Source organism: Haliotis rubra, unplaced genomic scaffold (genome assembly GCF_003918875.1).
Source record: "Haliotis rubra isolate DU_JTF1 unplaced genomic scaffold, ASM391887v1 Scf6, whole genome shotgun sequence".
Taxonomy (NCBI): Eukaryota; Metazoa; Mollusca; class Gastropoda; order Lepetellida; family Haliotidae; genus Haliotis; species Haliotis rubra.
Window position 1 is genome coordinate 3,320,395 of NW_025767301.1, and position 20,561 is coordinate 3,340,955.

The window sequence follows — 20,561 nt, forward strand, 5'->3', positions numbered from 1 at the left end:
AACATTCGGATGTCTCGTCAAAGCTTCAATTCCCCAAGGATCTCATGAGTACAATGTTTGAAGCCCTATTCTGGTCCCCTGCCATGATAATATTGCTGAAAGTGGCGTAAAACCACACTCACGCACTCATTCATCAGATACAAAGTAAAGGCAACAGTTCATTTTGTTTCCCAAACTCATGATCAATTTACAAAGATAGTTGATGTTATATTGGTGGAGTTCTTGCAAGACAGTACTGAAGATAATCCTATAACCTTAAATTTAGATGAAAACCACTGGGACAGCCGATGAAGCTAAAGCCATATGTTAAAAGGAATGTATGTATTCAATAGGGGTGTCACGATTCACTCTCACTTTGATTCGATACGATTATCGATTCAATTTGTTCGATTCGATCAATTTCGATTCGATTCACCAAAGCTGAGGACAAAGTCCAGTGCCTTGAGCATGCACTAGTTGCATGGATATGTGCTATATAAATATCCTATAATAATAATAAAAAGTCAAATTTGTTGTAATATCAGTTTAGTTTGGCAAACTTTGGAATATTCGCACAATGCACAATTAGAACACTGTCAAGACAAGTTGTCAACAAATACTCACTGAACAAGTGATCATAACATTACGTTTCAGTCACGAACTCTGGTGTTAAGTGTTCATTGTGACTGTAATTCATTGTGCATTTGGAATTTTCACTGTGCAAGGAATTTACACTGGAAAGACATGCCCTCTGGGCACTTACAATACCCTCTCACTGGCCACACTTGTAGCAGTGAATTTTCAACATAATTTCTTTCGATTTCAGGTGAAATAAACTCTCAGTATTAGAAAGTAAGTACTTTATGAATCCAATCGAAATGGATGCATTTGAAATCAAGATCGAATCGTACATCTATCGATTTGATTATCGATGATCCGAACCGAATCGTGACACCCCTAGTATTCAAGGTATACCCTTACCCTTAGTAGTTAGTTTGGCACTTAATGAATTAGTGCCGTCAAAGCAAACAATCACAAGGGCCCAGATTGACTGAACATGAAGTGGCAGGTTATTGGTGGCTATGTTGACAGGTTATTGATGGCTTCAAGATCAAGAGGACGAGTGGTGTCAAGGAGACCGTGGCCTACCTCACTGTGATGACCAGGTATCTACAGGGCTTCTACAGGGTATGTAGCATCAGTGTTCTGTAAATGTTTAAAACATGCATCTCTTCCAACATCATCAGTCACAATTTCATTTGAATACTGTTTTAAGTGGCATTAAAGCTCACTATCTCAATCACCGCCTCCATTGTGTAGTGGGTAGAGTGTCCGCCCGGAGTGCGGAAGGTCGCGGGTTCGATCCCCGACCGCGTCATCTCAGAAGACGTTAAAATATGGTACTTGTTGGTCCCTGCCTGGCGCTCGGCATTAATGGGTACATCAAGGACTGGTCAGCTTAGAGTCAGTATGTGTCTGAGTGTGGTATTCATGCTTCACTGCGGCATGGTATCACAGTGGGCTAGCACTATAAAACCAGCTTTAGTCTTGGCTAGTACAAGCAGCCGCACATACACATTCACACGCATGCACGTCGTCATATGAGCGAAATATTCTCATGCACGACGTTAAACCCAATTCCACCACCACCACCACCACCACTATCTCAATCAGTCACTATTATTTCTTCTTCTTATCATCATGAAGCGTGGTGGGGTAGCCTAGTGGTTAAAGCGTCTGCTCGTCACACTGAAGACCCGGTTCGATTCCCCACATGGTACTATTTGGGAAGCCCATTTCTGGTGTCCCCTGCCATGATATTGCTGGAATATAAAACCATACTCGCTCACTGACTCTCATATCATGATATCTTCAGACCAAGTCTCTCCAGGCTTGTACACCAGAGATGCTACGCGAACTGGATGGCAGTTTCCACATTGAAGAATCCGAGAAGCTTCTCACAACATTCCAGCATTTTAATTATGCCTCTGTTAAGAGCAAGGTCAGTACCGACAACACGCCAACATGTGTAGGTAGAACTCACTGGCTGTGCAACAGTGGTGGACAGGGTTTTAATGATGTCAGTGGTGCCAAATCCTTTGCTACAAAAGTTTTCATGAAGAAACTTTTTGGCTACCTCATGTCTGAACATTTTATGGTTGAGTTTCAAACTGCACCTAAGGAAATCCATCACCTAATGACAGCAACATCACCTGAGACAAGGGAGCTAACTCATGGGAAGATAACCATTGAAGACAACACAACAAAGTGTCCAAGACATGACTGATCCAGTGATTTGTGGTTCAAATCTTACAGTTTGTTTCCTCTGTTTGTCAGTAGCATAACCATGCTCATGGGTCTTACTAAAGTGAAAAATAATTCAAACCGGCAGCACAATGGGCTTTCGATTTTGTTTCTAGATGTGGAATATGATGACATTTAATCACTGCTCACTTATCATTGTTATCTTGAAACCTCAATTACATAGAAATGTAGGAAATATCACACCAAGGAAAGGCATGGTGCCAATTAGTTGTGCTCTATTGTTATCAGTGCAATCATGAACAATGAATATTTAATTGGCTGTAAAATAGTTTGTGAAATTACCTGTACTTTTCAGGATCTGACAGTACGGGAGTTGTTCGGTAAACAGCTGGTTCAGTTACATGGGATGTCAGCAGACAAGGCCAAAGCCATCACAGACAGATACCCTACCCCAACAAGGTGAGCTAATATGGTGGCATCCAGTGATTGAGGTATCTATATGCATGACTGGTATTCTTCTTTATCATGCAGGCAGTAGGGTAGCCTTGTGGTTAAAGTGTTCACTCATCATACCAAAGACCTGGGTTCGATTCCCCACATAGGCACAATGTGTGAAGCCCATTTCTGGTGTCCCCCGCCGTAATATTGCTGAAATCAGTGTAAAACTCAACTCACTCACTCACTCACTCACTCACTCACTCACTATCATACTGATCAAGGAACACAACTCCTGTCTAAGTGTCAAATTACTTACTTGTGCCGCTTGTACTATTTGGTCAGCAGAATGGGATTCGGCAACATAGTTTCATTGTGAGATCATGTTACTCCAGACTTACAAAATAAAGTAAGACCAAATTTTTGCAATAAATGTAAACATATATTGTAAATCGCACCTGTCCATGTGAAATAAACCTGTTTCAATGATCCATTACGAAGTGAGACTGATCGTTTTGGTTGCTTTTTCTCATTAGGGGTAAGTGAGGTCACAACATCATGGTCTTCAGGGAAGCTAAATGCAAAATATCTGCGGAACATTTTTAATTCCAGTCAGCCATTTTCCAAGACAATTAACACATCTGAAACACTGGATATGGTTGTGCATTGAACAAACAGGAGATATATCATATAAAACTATTTTCACTTGTAACTTGCAGCTTGTGGGCTCAGTGGTGTTTATTAATATTATCAAAATGTGCCTTTTGCTTCAAAGGTGGGGGTAATCTAGTGGTAAAGCATTCGCTCTTCATGCTAGACCCATCTATATTTCCCCACATTAGTACAATTTGTTAAGCCCGTATCTGGTATCCCCACAGCAAGATTGCTGAAATTTTGCCAAAAGCGATGTAAAGCCAAACTCACTGACTCCTACACTCCTTTAGGATCCAATTGGTCAAATTGTTTAGCCAATAGTACAATACACAAAACTGACACAACAGTTTGGTCTGTCTTGCAGTATCTTCCAAGCGTATGACCGATGCTTCTCCCAGAAGGAGAAGGAAGGAATGCTGGCCACCATTAAAGCTGGCAAAGGAATGAGGTAATATCACAGCTTATGATACATAACAACTATGTTCTTGGGTTTCAGGATAAATGTGGGGCAGTTGGATAGCCTAGTGGTTAAAGCACACGCTTGTCACTACAAAGACACAGGTTTTATTCTACACATGGGTACCCGCAGTGATATTGCTGGGATAATGTTAAAAGCGGCATAAAACTAAACTCACTCACTCAGGTTAAATGTTTCTGGAAACACAACTGGTCTTAGTGGTGGGTGTTGAGTTTTCTTTGAGTTTTGTTTTGGGAGTTTTCTTATCTGTTTGATTGGCATTTTACAAGTTGGTCAGTAAGAACATAGGCAAAATTTACCCAACTCTCTCGTTGGGCGAAAACAGAGGGGTGACTACTCTCCGGCTGGTCACATGGGGAGCCGGTACACGTGTGCAGTGGAGGGGTTTGTTAGATGTTTTACTGTTCTAGGGGTCACAGACTGTTTCAACTATGCCTGGGGTTAAAGGAAATAGAAGCAAATAATGAGTCAGGATAAGTATAAAATAATATTGTTACTCTAAAATATGCACCTTTTGTCTTTTCAGGAATCTTGGATCTGTTCAGAGTAAACAGATTCACCAGCTGTACTGTATAGAAGGCGCACTCACATGATGTGATAACACAGTGCCAGCATCTACGCCATGTTGTCTACGTATTTCCAGTGAAACTGACTTTCCTCCTCGAGATTCTGTTAATAAATAAAAGACCAGCGTCTGAAGATTTGAGGTTACTGGTTTCAGTCCTCTCTTTATCATTACCAACATACACCATTTTGACAGATAACAGGTGTGTGATGTTTCTGCCTGATGTCAGTATTCCGAAATTTTAATCATTGCTCAACGTAACTCGGAATTATAATTTCTAGTAAACATTATTGTAGGTTTTTAAGCTTTAGAAATTCCTGGCATCAGTCAGCCTTTATGTATGTCATCCTGCTGTTTTCTCCAAATATGAAAGATCTGATGGAGGCAAATTCTTCCCTGAACCGCTGCTGGAGTCACCTACTCAGATATTGGAAGATGTGTGATGTGTTGAGACTGTTACTTGGTGATATGAAGTGCCATGTTCTCACAACAAACATCATGTTTTGTAATGTAAACATTGACAAATTATTGACATAATGTTTTGTGAATAAATGGATATGCTTTTGTCATCAATGAATGATACATGATTGTTGGAAAAGTATGCAAAGAGTTGTGTTTTATTGGCAGGATATAGCATCAAGGCTCACCAAGGATCCCAGTTGTCAAGAAGAGGATGGTTAGTTTGATCAGCTTCATCATACAAGAAGACTAAAATTTGTTTATTTGTACAATTTATTCCAGTTAAACCAGTATTGTAGGAGCATACATTTCCTTAAAGTGCAAACAGCTTCCAGTTTTTTTTGAAAAAAATGACATAGTAATTTGGTTTGGAATTAACAAAGGACTAAGTATGAATGGGGGAGATGAATAGTGGTATTTGCCTGTCGTATGATTGCGCAAATGTAAGTCTCCATAAGTTCAAGTGGCAGGTGTTTGTAATGGTTTGGGTTGGCATCCTGGTGTGATCAGGGGCGGGGCAAACACTGGGTCTATTCCCCACATGGGTACAATGCGTGAAGCCCATTTCTGGTGTCATCTGCTGCGACACTGTTCAAATATTGTAGCGGCGTAAAACTAAACTCATTCACTGGGAGTAGCTAGTTATCTTCGTTAGCCTGGATTCGTCTTTCCCGTCATGAACAATTCCTGACTAAACTGAATGTATCGCCATAAAATCCGTAAAGTTATCTCCCCCTTGTTAATGTAGTTTTCTTTAGAGATTTGTATTTGAAATTTGAGGGTACTTGATAGTTTTGATATTTGCACGACTATCTGTGTTATGTGCGATACGGCTTCCAGGTTGTCCATAGGCTCACATGAATACAGATAGCCGAGAAAATCAGTGATGGTCAGACTTGCTGACGGGACAGATTACGTGTCACCTTGCCCAAGTGGCGTATACAGTAGAGTTGTTCTTGATTTCAGGCACTTGTTGTCTGGTCCAATCTTCTGATCTAGATGAAATGCTGCTGAAACGACATAAAATATATTCAATCGCTGAAGACGTTAAGGTGATGGGGCAGTGGGGTAGCCTAATGATTAAAGCGACCGCTCGTCACGTTCAATTCCCCACATAGGTTCAATGTGTGAAGTAGTTATCGTGTCCCCGACGTGGTTCATAGGTGGATCTAGAGTGGGGGTGCATCCTCTTGTCCTGAAAGTTTATTAATGACCATTGAAACTCTCGTGAAAATGAAGTGTGCATCCCCCATTCTCAAGAGCCTGCACCTCACTTTCTTAAACAGCTGTAACCCCCAACCCCCGATATTGCTGTTATATTGCTAAAGCGGCGTAAAACTAAACACTCTCACATTCCAAAGGGGCGACTGAATGTAATTTTGCGGTTCTCAGCAACGATTGCGTGTAATCCTACTCCAACTTTGGCTTCTCACATGAATAATAGCAGACACGGCGCCATTAGAACTCTGATAACAATATCAGATAACACGAACGGTAGAACAAACTTGATGACGTGTTTAACAATAGCTAGCCTGGCTGAAATCAATGTGACTGTCGTGTAGACCATTCAGCACCATACACATAATATCGACACTACGAAAGCTTAATGGTGCTACTTATCTTTTTAACGGAAATTCAGTTATATCGGTTGATGTCTCCGATTGTCCATTCCTCAACTTGAATATTACCGAGTGCGGCGTTAAACAACAAACCAACCAACCATTCCTTATTTCAAACTGGAAATCCATGCTTCCGTTGTTTTTCCCGTTATTTAAATTAAATTTTTGAGATTTCGAGTTTTTTTCACGTTACTTCCATTATTTTCTCGTTATTTCAATTTCATTCTTAAATTCGATTATTTCGTATAATTTCGAGAATTTCACGAATTTTGGAGTATTATGAGAGTTGTTACTATATGCTCTAAGTTTTTCGAGAGCATAACTGTAAACTAAAGGGACAAGAACACTTTAAGTTTTTTTGCTTTCGGGATAAACTAAATAACTGACAATAAGAAAATATATACTGAACAACATTAGAAACGCACCACCCATATAATACGAAATATCCCCGTCAGACTAAAATGTACCCATGCTATCTGAGCATCGGTGCATTTAAGTGTAGTGCGTTTCTAATGCTGTTCGGTATATTTTAAGTAACAAGAAAACAACGACATATTTGCGAAAATATCATTTGCAGCCGATGTGGCACGATGAAGCCTCCATACAACCTAACACCTGTGTGAAATGACGTTTATTATATTACACCTGTTACCGCCATAGTGCAATAGGCATGACGCCCGTCATCACTTTGAGTAGCTCCGTCAGAAACAGTTCCGGGAGAGGCGACGGACGGACGTAAATAACGGTATGTCGATCTCAAACACTTTGATCTTCGTGTATCTATCATCGATATTGTCTGCCATAGGTACTTGGTTATTACATGCACGGGTTGGTTAGTAAACTTTCTGGATTGGTTGTCGCGATAAATATACAAATGTACAAGGGAAGTCTCCATCAACTGACTGACATTTTAAAGAGGGTCTGTCCTTGCCGGGTTTTTTTCCACATTTAATATTAGATAGTTTTGGATTGAAACTGAAACAACAGTTCTGTGTCATTTATTGAATAGTTGCTTCTAGATTGAAATGCATAGTAATATTTGGGTTAACAAAAAGGCACACTATGAAAGCTCGAGGCAGTTAGTTTGCAGTCATTGCGAGTTTTAAAGGGACTCTCTAACCAACGGTCTCGCATGCATTGATTTTTAGTCCTGCCTCGGACCCGTGAAGATACGGGTTAGAATTGGTCTTCGGCAACACAGGCTTATCGTAAGAGCCTACTAACGGGATCGTGTGGTCAGGCTTGCTGACTTGGTTGATACATGTCATCGAAATTGCGAAGATCGATGCTCATGCTGTTGATCACTGGATTGTCTGGTCCAGACTCGATTATTTACAGACCGCCGTCATGTAGCTGGAATATTGCGGCGTAAAACTAAACTCATTCACTCACTAGTCCTGCCTCGACACTAAATAGTTTCACTGACACGCCTTTTCCGTGTAAATTGTTTAGCTTTTAGATTGAAATTCATCTTAAATTTGGGGTAAGCCAATAGTCAGGCAATATAGTCTCTTGACGAATGCTATACAGTCAAAGCAAGTTGTATCTCTTCCAACGCTGACTGTCTACAAACATAAATTGTAATACACACATAAACCTGACGTTGACTGTTTACCCTCATTGCACAGTGACAGTGTCTCATGTTCAAACGGGGGCGGTGGGGTAACCTACTGGTTAAAGCGTTCGCTCGTCACGCCGAAGGTCCGGCTTCGATTCCCTACATGGTACAATGTGTGAAGCCCATTTCTGGTGTCCACCACCGTGATGTTGCTGGAATATTGCTAAAAGCGGCGTAAAACTAAACTCACTCACTTACTCACAATTTGTAAAGCCTGTTCTGGTATACACTCACTACATCACGAAACAAACATCAGCCAACGTTTCCATGTAATCCTATGCGTTACATAACACGAACTGTGAATAGAATAGTTTACATTTGGTTGAATTCGTGAGGGACAGAACAAAGGACGGACACCTTCAAACAACGAGTACTTTGTATTTCAAAGGAGCACATATATTAGCATAAGTTCACTGCCCGACATGGAAAATGAGTCACGTTTTCACACATGGGGTAAAACCTTATATTACCCAGCCTATATGCACTCGTCAACTGAAATGCGGGAAAAACGTGAATGAGAAGTGAAAATAGAACCCACTGTTGGTGGAGATAATTGTGCTTATACAGCTTGGCTGCAGTTGTGCTATAAGCAGTTTGTATACGCCTTAGATCTATATAGAATAGAGGAGTCGGGGACGTATAGAGATTACCACAGGGTGGGGGAGATGGGGAGGAGTAGACTAACGCTTAGTCTGAATACATATAATTTTTATCGTAACAAATAACTGTATTTAAATTGAAAAGAAACCCCGATGAGATAGGAAATTCAGAACCTGGGGAAATCTAGATTTGCCTCATTTAGGACCTTAGCATTGAAGGGAGGGCAAGGCAGTAGGGGAAATAATGTGGTTGAGGGACTGCGAGACAGGTTAGATGAGGAGAAGAGGTACTTAAAGTATCTGGACCCTTCCAACTCAAATTCCAAGCAAGACATTAACACAAGTCAAGTCTACATGTCTTCTGTTTCTGAAAAAGGAAAAATCTGTTCACATTTGCAAATATTACTAGTTTCAAACAAAATAGAGGCTTATGTCAGTCTAGGTTTCTGGCGTATCTAATATCAACAACACCTCAACCATGCATATCAAGTGGGGAAGGCAGCGTTTCGTAAATATCCTATAGGTAACTGAAAAAGGTGGACGTCGGCAGACGCGACATTGTCGTTTTGGTACCTGGGAAAATACCTTACACACGTCGCCCTTTAAGGACTCCAACAGGTTAATGTCCGTTGTTGTGATGGAGCGATGAATAAACGCAGCGTCATGACAGCTGGATGAAGATTCAGGGGCCATATGATAGTGAACCTCACCAGTGTACTACATTATACCGAAAGGTGAATATTGCGTGTGGTACAGTTACATACCAGTGTGTGTTTGTTCAATTTTTAATTAAGAAATCTTATTTACTTTTAATCAGTAGGAAAACGTCGATTCGTATTGAAATAATGAAAATGTTTACATGTTGTTGACCTCCCATTTTGTGGAAATCATGACTGGAAGCAAACATTATCATACCATAACATTGTTAAACACTTTGTCACTCTTCATAATTTATTAATCAGTTAAATGGTAAATAATTCACTTTCTGTAAATTGTTCGATGTATACAATAAGTGTATGTATTTAAATACTATGACCATGGCCGCTTTGAACTCTCATCCTTGATTATAAGTCGAGATAAGATTACGATGCACAAACAAACACAATGACTCCATCCGGAAGTTAATTCTACTGAGGTGCAATTCTCATTTTAATAATCAAATCCCACATGACGACATTCGGTATTCAAATATATTGGGTATTGTGATGCTTTTCCGTATGTACACAATTACATATCGGGGTCGGAAATACGCCAGACGTACATTCATAGGATATATTTATTTAACTCATGCACACAATAGTATTGCAAGCCACACGTAAATCCACTGGTGAAGGTCAAAATATGTAATCCACAGTGAAAAGCGTGTACCGAACTGAAGACAACCCATGTAGGGCCCCACTAGCTGTCACATACTGAGCGTACACAATGTAGCAACATGGCGGGCACCTGTTGTGAATAGCTGTCAACGCAATGCAGGGAAGAATTGCAGGTATGTCCGTCGAGTGTGTAGTGAGCCGTTACTAACACATTGTGGTCTAAGACAAATGGCGTGACAGTTTATATTATCAGAAGAGTATGTAAGCACTAATTATGATGGGAATAACCCTGTTCTGTTTTCGATCACAGAGCAAGTGGTTCGTTGTTTTCGGCATGCATTCAGAGACTTTCACCACCACGTATGCATGATATGGTACGTGTTCTAAACAAGGTTTATCTGTGTAGTGAAGGTTTCATGTTTGGTATTGTTGTTTCAGGCTGTTTTGATGATTATAGTGTTTATTGTATGGTGAAATAATATTTATATTGCCATTTGGATATTAATGTTTGTGGTGCTATTTAACGAACCTAATTGACACGTTGGTGAGCTTGGAAAGATATATACATTCTCATGTTATTGGCCATGTTTTCCTGTGTTATTAAGAATCTTTTTAATGACAGGTTTTTATAAGTCACAAAGATATGATTATCTCATGGAAAAATACATCAACACCCACGTAAAATGACCCCCATAATATTTTGAATTTATTACTTTATATCAATATTATAGTTGTTTGCATATTTAACAACGATGAAAATACAGGTTATTCTAACTATTGTATTGGGATAAAACCAGAGAGAAAGTGTTGTGATATAATCAGCTGGTGCATAAATGCAAAGATTATGATAAAATTTAATTGAATTACTGCAAGTATAAAATTTCATGTCATAAACATAGTAAATCTGATATTGGTGTCTTTGTCATGATATCACTATCACATCTACTATGTTTACTAATGAAATTATAATTTCACTTTACACACGACATGTGCTTGTGAAATTTCCAATTTCTTGTCATAAACATATAGTAGATGTATATTGATATCATGATGATACCAATATCACATCTACTATTTTTATGACATGAAATTATAACTTCACTTTACACACAACATGATGATACCAATATCACATCTACTATTTTTTTTACATGAAATTTACATCTAATTTGAAATAATACTCACTACTCACTATGCGTGCTAGTGAAATTTAAATTTCATAATATTTCATAATGCTGTAGGCAGACTTAAATTATTTTATTTGATTGAGCTCAGTGGAGTCAGTCAGTTTAGAAATAAATAATGGCAGCTAAAATTGTTAGAACATTACTCAAAACGATATTTAAATCGATTTATACTCAAAGACAATATCAATACAGTTTATGTGTTATATTTGACCTGACAAGCATTGATGAAAAATTTTGATGTAAGCAGTGCAACAGAGATTGGTTTACTCACGTCATTTTTAGTTTGGAATGATTACAAAAAGAGAAGACACCAGTGACTTTCAAGTGACAGCTGTGTGCTGAAACTCTAATCTGCAAGATGTTTATTGCAGCAATATGCAATCATTAACAGTTTCAGAACATCCTGGGGGTAAGGGACGTGAGTTGACACAGCTTGTCTGTTTATATGAAACACTGACCAGTTCACCTTGATAATAACTCATAAGACTTTATTGATAACAACTTCTTGATATACACTTTTCAGTGTATTTGCTTACCATTTTCAAGATGCTGTGAAATAATGCTCTACGTAATAAACAAGAAGTTGTAATCCATAAAGTTTTCTTTGATTGGCATTCTAGAAGTTGGGTAGGGACGGTGGGGTAGCCTAGTGGTTAAAGCGTTCGCCGGTCACGCCGAAGACCCAGGTTCGATTCCCCACATGGGTACAATGTGTGAAGCCCATTTCTGGTGTCCCCAGCTGTGATATTGCTGGAATATTGCTAAAAGTGGCGTAAAACCATACTCACTCACTCACTCACTTACTAGAAATTGGGTAGATGAAGGATGAGGACTATTTTCATGATTTAAACATATTTTTATTCCTAGAGAATCTGGTTTGGTAATCAAGCAGAACTGTGCTTATATCAATACCTTACCAGTACATATATCATTTAAACAAAATCCACAAGAACTGGATACAAAAACCGACAAATTAAATCATATATGTCCGTTGTAGGTGCTTATAAACCTTGAGCTTGCAGCTACACTTCATTTATTGATTAATATAATTGTCTAGAATAATTTATCAAATCGTTTAGACTTAAAGATGTATTGGTGCAGGGACTCTATTATGTTCTTATTGACATTGTTGTTTGCTGGAGGTATTCCGTATAACACAGTTTTGAGATTTTTATGGATATACAACTTCTTTATTCTTAGAGGCGATGTTTCGACATAGATTCTAATGTCGTTGTCAAGCAAGTGATACATGAGAAGTAATTTTGGGTGATATATAAACATGAGTAAATGGCCCAAGAGCCGATAAAACAAGACATGAAGTACACATAAAGTTGTGTGCTTTAGTATTGACTCACCAACTTTTAGAATGCCGATCAAACTATCAGTGGACCTTGATCAGCCAAAAAAGTCACTGTCTTTTAAAGCCATTCTTCCTCGACACACTTCCCTCCTGCCTTTCCCCTTTATCGTTATTTTCCAACAACCCTCCCAGTATAAACCACCTCCTTTAATTTTGTGACTCTTCCTCCATACAGAACCCACAGCAGCACTGCTATTTGGCCTTTAACACTCTGTGGAATTGGTTTTGTCAGATAATAGAGAATTGTTATTCTCTGGCATAAATGTTTCGCGATTAAAACAAAACATGAAGTACACACAACCTGCGTAATTACAAAGCCACAGTTTGTGTTGTCTTGAGCAGATAAACTTGAGAAAATACATCCATAATCCCATTGAATCTATCCTTCATATGCTTCATCTGAAAATCTTCTAAAACACAGACTCTGTCTCTTCAGTTTCTGTATTTAGAAGAAAGGTGAGCAGATTGTGATCAGTGAACACTTCAATCACATACTTTGTAGTTCCCATGTACACCGAAAAAAATGTGCAATGAGAAAATCAGATTACAGGTTTCTTTGCCCTTGTAATTTTCTGGCGCTTGTAAGATTTCCTTAAAGAGCTCTTCTCAGCTTAAATGGTATTTCAAAAACTAAAGCTTTCAATACTCGAGAAGTCAGATTGCTTTTTTTCTCTGTAACATTAAACATGATAATTTTTAATTCCAGAATGAAAATATACGAGCCGCAAAGGGGACGAAATGAATAATTTTTATTTTATTTTGCATTATGACCTCTATTTGCATCAGCTGTACTTGCTAAATTGCAGGTTTGTATGGTCACTGAATTCCTGGCTAAGTTTAAACTACTACAAGAATAGCATGATTTCATTATAATGGTTTCATTCAAAAGCTGTGCAGTAGTGGTTGCCCAAAGCTTTTTGTCTTTTTCGCTAACAAATTAGCGAGAACTCACTACGTTACAGATATTTGGACAAAATGTTCAGAAGTAACAAGCCATTTTACCTTGCCTGAAATCTTTTTTTGTGTTTTGGAAATCTTCTACTTCTACATATTTTTATGGACCATTTGCATCTGATCTTGAATGACTGAAGAACACACCATCAGTTCTTTCCTGTGAGGGGTGGTGGGGTAGCCTAGTGGTCAAAGCGTTCACTCTTCACGCCGAAAATCCGGATTCGATTCCCCACAGGGATACAATGTGTGAAGCCCATTTCTTGTGTCACCATAATTTATTACTAGTTGGGGTGATTTTTATGGAGAAGCATTTCAAATGTGAATTACCCCCCTAAAATCTATGTGCAAAGTAAGTGCCCCACCCCCTTGCATGTCATGTGAAAAATCAATGATGACCCCCTAGTACATGTGTACAAAATGGAAGACCCCCCTACCTACCCAGAATGAAATGGGTGACACCCCCTACCCCCTTTTAAAATCATCATCACCCCTCCCAAGCAATAAAGTATGAACGGGCCCTAAAATAGAATGTTATGTTCCTCTTATCAGTATCCAGTCTGGTGAGGTGAGGTGAAATTGGGTTTTACATCGTGCTTGAAAATATTTCACTCATATGATGATGTGCATGTGTGTGTATGTGTATGTGCGGCTGCTTGTACTAGACCAGACTTAAGCTGGTTTTATAGTGCTAGCCCACTGAGATACCATGCCGCAGTTAAGCATGAATACCCCACTCAGACACATTATACTGACTCCAAGCCGACCAGTCCTTGTTGTACCCATTAATGCCGAGCGCCAGGCAGGGACCAACAAGTACCATATTTTAACGTCTTTTGGTATGACGCGGTTGGGGATCGAACCTCGCGACCTTCCACTCTCGGGGCGGACGCTCTAACCACGGAGGCGGTAAAGGGATACAAAGTTATGATATCTGAGGTGGCTGAACATTCTGAGCAAAACCACAAGTACTTCTTTAACAGTTTACATGTATTAAGTACAATACTTTGCATGCTTACAGGCTGCAGGTGAACCAAATGCTCAATCAGGCCCCGATTTCTCTAAACAAACTTAAGTCTGAGTTGTGACTTAAGTTAGAGTTTTGACTCAAATTTGAGAAAACGTAGGGAAATGCATTTCCCATAGTGAACTGAAATCAATGTTTAACTCAAACACAGTACACAATTTGAGTTTGGTAGATAGATTACTTAAGTTGTTTGGGGTTTTTTATTTTAAAAATGCAGTTGAGTTAAAAATTCAGCTGTTTCAAATTGTCAAACTTAGTTTGAAATTTGAGTACTAACTTAAGTTTGTTTCGAGAAATCAGGGCCTGGTGTGCTTTTCTGCAAGCATCAAAGTAACAAGATATTCACTATCAATGAAAATGAACAAAATGGAATACCATGCTGTGATGCGATATCTCCAACTGAAATAGCTCAACAGAGGTGGATTTAAGGATTGAAAAATATTTAAAGCTTTAGTGAAGTAGACTTTGTACCCAGTTGGTGCCTCTTTGTGGGGTTTCTAAGTAACCAGACATGAACAGACAACAGTAATGTGTTTAACATATAGAATGATAGATTAACGCTTAGTCTCTGAATACATATAATTTTGATAGAAACAGACAATTCCCTCTAAATTGAAAAAGAGCCCCTGTGAGATGGGAGATTCCTGAACCTAAGGAAACCTAGACTTGCTTCATTTAGGGCTTTAGCATTGCAGAAAGGCAGAGATGTCAACCTCTACGATTTTATCGTAGTCGCTACGAATTATAGCCTCAAACTATACCAATATGATTTTTACGAAATTTGAAGAAAATTCATAACAAATTCAGATATATAAAAAAGCATATATTTACATCGATTAAATACATTTTCGGACTTCACTTACTTCCTTTCATCAAATTTATTGACATATTTTAAGTGGAATCAATGAAAGTAACAATTTGGAAATCTGCTGTTGATTAGTGTCATATCATCTTTCTCAGAATCCATCATGATTTTAAGTATTTTGTTGACTACTGATTTTATGGTCAAACTACTAATTTTGATCCTTGAAACTACTATTTGCAACACTTTCGGGTTGGCATCACTGCAGAAAGGGATGGGCAGAAGGTAAAATAATGTGGTTCCGGGACTGTGAGACAGACTAATAGAATGATGAGGCCTAAAAAAAAAAGCTTGTGGTTCCGATTTCCCGACCGACCCTAAATATTCCTGCCGAGCCTAACAATTTTACTCACCACATCATAAATTAAATTTATTCTGACACATGAATATGATGAGTAATGTAAAATATTTTGCAAAAAAAACCAAAAAACCCTACCTACCTACCCTAGTTCTGAAATGTAGGAAATCGGAACCATAACATTTATTTTTTTTTGCCTGATGCTCGTTAAAATTTAAGCACATTCATTCACTCACTCACTCACTCACACACTCATTCAGTCAGACAGTGGTGAAGTGGATGTGAGTATTGATCCTGCCAGGTGGTGAGGGCTTTAGGCATGCAGTGGTTGGCTCCTTATCAGGATTAGGTTTCAGGTATGAGGCTTTTAACAGGATACTGAAACGTGTGGCCTCTCTACCAGTAATAGAACATGATGTTGACACCGGAGTTTAAGGAAGTAAGGAGCATCCGTCTGTTTGTTTCCTTGTTTCTTATTAATAGAAAATTATTGTCACGTAGTGTACTTAACACAGAATATTACTAATTCAAGATGGTGATCGGTTGATATTAAAACATTTGGTTGCCTGACCGAAGGTTCGACTCCCACAGGAAGCAAACACACATGATATAATTAAATTTTGTTCAAAGCAGTATTAAACCACTCACTCACTCACTCACTCACTCCTAGAAGAGTTGCTGTACATGCAGTTTTTAAACAAATTACTTCGAATACTACCCACCCACCTACCCAACTTATTAGATTACGTTTGCTCAACTATAACATTAGATAAGACAGTTGGTGTCATATGGCTACTTCAAGCATTAATAAAACTCCAACAAAACAATCATAATCTGCCATAACATTTTTAAAATACCTTTCTATAATTTAACAACCATTTTTAAAAAATAGCATAGCCTGAAAATTATTCGGAAAAACAGTACATGGTGTTATAGGTTGGATAAGGATAAACACAAGGTTCTAAGTGAGATTGATTATGTGGAATGTGGAAAGGGTTTTTTAGAAGATGTCTGCACTGTGAAATTACGCAAAACTTACTGTAAGTAATCAGGTCTGGACCAGACAATCCAGGGATCAACAGCATGACCATTGATTTACGCAATCGGGATATGATGACATGGTCAACCAAGTCAACGAACCTGACCACCCGATCCCGTTAGTCGCCTCTTGCGACAAGCATGGATCACTGAAGATCAATATCCTAACCCAGGTCTTCACAGGATCGAGCCACATCACACCACTAGCATTTAGAAATTACTGGAATCCCGCCGTCTTACACCGGAAACAAAACAAACAAACGGGAGGCAACTCCCCAGCCCACTCTCAACAGGTGAAAATACATAGTATAAGTTCAAGGTGTGAGATCAAATCCAACTCGACACTGACACCAAACAATTGATTGTCAGATTAAATCAGGAAGGACACAAATTTAGAGAAATTGCCAGGTTGTTGGGGATTCCAGGTATAGGACTACTGTTCACAATGTTGCTGAAAAATTTCAAGTGACTGGAAGTGTGGAAAATCAACCTTGAAAAGGACATCATTCATCGGTGTCAAAATGATGTTGTCAACTCAGCGGTGACGAATACGTTTGGTATGAGTCTGTAGCTTGCCATCGGTGAATGTGCCAGCATGTGCAAATCTATCATGTAGGGTGCGCAAATCTACTGAAAATTACATGCATTTTGACACTTTCCTAAATCAACATTCAGTGTTTTGTGTAACTCATGTAACTTAGCGTAACTTAGCGTAACTTAGTGTAACTTAAATATTGTTGTTGTTAGATTGATTCAGCAATGGTCATTCTGAAACATCGTCAATAAACCGAACATCGCTATGAATGTCGAAGTGAACTTTCAGCCATATTGCAGAATGTTTATAAAATCACTTCACACTTTGTTGGTTATGTTTCGCCCATTACATTACAACTATAATTCAAAATCAGCTTCCTTACATGAATCGCTGAATTCATCATACAGTTCAAAAGAAAATCACAAAGTGTCACTGAAATCTAGCAAAATATGTCATGTGAAACGAATGCTGCGCTAAGAAAGGACCACTTGTTTGAAATGTATACAAAGTCAAGCTCCGATTTGACACTGTGTATCATTTTATCATACTGTAAGAGATCCATTCTCCTACTTGTTGCACATACTTGCTCATAAATGTCGGAACATGCACAGGAAAAGTATTGTAGCAAGATACTGAAAAAGTGTAATCCCAAATGTAACGTGTGGCATCGCGTATTCAAAGATACAGGGAAGTAAAAACAGGTGTATTCCAATGATTTCCCAGGTTCAACACAATATATTATAGTTTCCGCTAAGCATGACGACATGATTGACGCAAACTGACATGCACAACATTGACGTACTTCCCCACATTTCCGGCTATTTCCCTTGGTCACAACGAAAACAAGAAGAAAATAACAACCCCAGACTGTCAGTATGTTTTAAACTACTTTATCACATTTAGGCCAGACCAATTTTATTTCTTGTTTTACGGATCCCCAGGTCATATTTTTTCAAGAATAAGATTTAAAAAACCCAGATTAATTTGCCCCGCTCAAAAAATATACTGTATATTACCGTCTATAAGACGACCCCATGGATAAGACAACCCCTAAACTTGACCCTTAAAATCAGTGTCAAAATGGTATGTTTCGTGCATGAGTCGATCCCCCGCGATGGGGTCCTAATCGCGGCAAACACAGACCACAGACAACTGGCAGTTACCAATAATTATAACTTTGGTCCACATTATTCAAAGAATTTTTCACAATCATATATATTGCATCTACTCATGGATCGAAACGACGTGTAGTTGACAGAAAATGCATAATATATTTTGTTTCTCTAAATATCATATTTATTGTAGCAACAAACTGGCTTGCTTATTTTACCCCATTCAACAATTCAACTGAACGCCTCGTTTTTCCATTGACTGCTAGTTTACAGTAACACTGATTTTACCATTATTTTACCCCATTCCATGTGCGCGCACAACTTCCTTATTGACGTTATGCTAGTGTTGATTATATATATTTTACATCTGTAATTAAAATTACAAATGTAGGTGAATTTAAAAATAGTACTTGTATTATGTTTTACCCCATTCCAGAATGTCCCGTTATAACTTGCATGTTTGAACTTGTTCAGCTGCTGGGTGCTATTCTGGCTCATATACCTTAGTAGATCTAATTATATATTCATTTTAGAGCCAAAACTGTAATTAAAATTACACAATGCTAGGATATATTTCTTTGGGTTAAATAACAGCGTTCTGTATTATATTTTACTGATGACTGCGTCAGAATTCGTCCTGTTATATTATTGTGCATGTTTGAACTTGATCGCTTCGAAATATGTGTACAGCTGATTGCTATTTCCGGCTCAGATACACACGGTAATCTTAATCCCTGCAAATAATACAATGCCCAGCAAAAACAACTTAGAACTTAAAAGGTAAATAATCTTGTCTAGTGATGTTTAATTGCAAATTTGACGTCTCTACTGACAAAGGCGTTTTCTGTTGTTTGTTCACGCGAAGTGATACGATGTTGTTTTCTTACCCTTGGAAAAAAGTTTGACGAAAGTGTAACCCATGGATAAGACGACCCCCTTCTACAGACTGCTTTTTTTGGTCCTCATGATTTGGCTTATAGACGGTCATATACGGTAATCCTCAAGTATTTATTGGCCCAAAATGTAAACTTACACAAAAAATTTGGGATTGTTTTTTGACCCATTTAAAACTTCATAAATGGCCAAAAATAAAATAATTTTAGTATTTAAAAGGAAAATTATTTTGACTAGTGATTTTAATTTTTGATTTTGTTCCCTCCTGCTTTTAGGTTTTCTGAGGACAAAAATCCATAAAACAAGAAATAAAATTGGTCTGGCCTTATCAACATGTACATTGTTTTAAACAATGAAAGTTTCCTTCCAAATATCCTGTTTACGCATGTCGGTGAACATGCTATTTCGTGAAAGTCACTTCCGATAGTAATGTCATGCATACGTCAGCATTGTTACACATATTTGGTATTTTCATTGAGGTGAGCTTTATGAATGAAAATAAACATGATCAATCTATCCCACTGCTTATATTTTCAGTTCTAATGCTTCTTTCAGATTTTGCAGACTTTTTTCACATGATATTTTTCAGTATTGATATCTTTTTTGGGACTAGATAGGAAACTAGTCTAAATCAATTGATCTGCTGTCACCATTGTGGTTTCGCACGATCTCGCTATTTTCATCGTGTTTATTGACAAGTAATCCTCCACCAACTTTTATCACAACAAATTATATAGAAATATCCATTTTTGTCAACTGCACTTCATTATGAGACATGCAAATATGTTTGTGGTTGCTGTGAATGAGGTAAATTGAAGTTGTAAGTTAGTAACAGAGGGCCAGAGCCACAATACATATACACATTATTGAATGGCATTTTGAGTAAAAATAAATACTAACCAAGTTACAAACATAATCATGCCGAAGCCCCGAGTTTGATTCCCCTCATTCCCCAATGTGGGAAGCCCATTTCTGGTCTCCCCCGCCACGATATTCATTGCTAAAAGTAGCGTAAACCAATGTCGAATGTATCGATGCAAGCCCATTTTACTGACGATCACGGTCGCACGATACATGCTTATGTGTATCGATTCCTATTTTAAAACTTTATTGATTCAAATTTTTATGCTATATCCATCTCCGTCACAAAGTCTTGATTGTAAAATGCTGAGACCGGATAAATAGATGTAGCTAGCTTTACTTAAAAATAGGTTGGAAACTAACAGCTTTTGTGAGCTATTTTGATGGACCAATAAACCATACTTACTCACTCGTGACTCGCGGATAATGTGATCGTGATCACTACCCTA

At 38.3% G+C, this 20,561-nt stretch overlaps 1 protein-coding gene and 1 long non-coding RNA gene across 2 annotated transcripts in view; one reads left to right on the forward strand and one right to left on the reverse strand.

The window, feature by feature from the left end:
- LOC124255262 (crossover junction endonuclease MUS81-like) overlaps window positions 1–4,977 on the forward strand; it is a 28,637-nt gene extending 23,660 nt beyond the window's left edge. Inside the window, exons 17-21 of the mRNA XM_046689122.1 lie at window positions 1,072–1,167; window positions 1,856–1,981; window positions 2,600–2,703; window positions 3,698–3,781; window positions 4,338–4,977. Of these exons, the coding sequence (XP_046545078.1) occupies window positions 1,072–1,167; window positions 1,856–1,981; window positions 2,600–2,703; window positions 3,698–3,781; window positions 4,338–4,404 (477 nt within the window). The 3' untranslated portion in view covers window positions 4,405–4,977. The remainder of the gene's footprint in view (window positions 1–1,071; window positions 1,168–1,855; window positions 1,982–2,599; window positions 2,704–3,697; window positions 3,782–4,337) is intronic.
- LOC124255263 lies at window positions 536–16,718 on the reverse strand. The gene is made up of 3 exons (XR_006892660.1): window positions 16,708–16,718; window positions 14,520–14,525; window positions 536–665 (listed from the first exon to the last, which is right to left on the reverse strand). It is a non-coding gene; the product is annotated as an uncharacterized LOC124255263 (long non-coding RNA).
- Window positions 16,719–20,561: the final 3,843 nt, after the last annotated feature.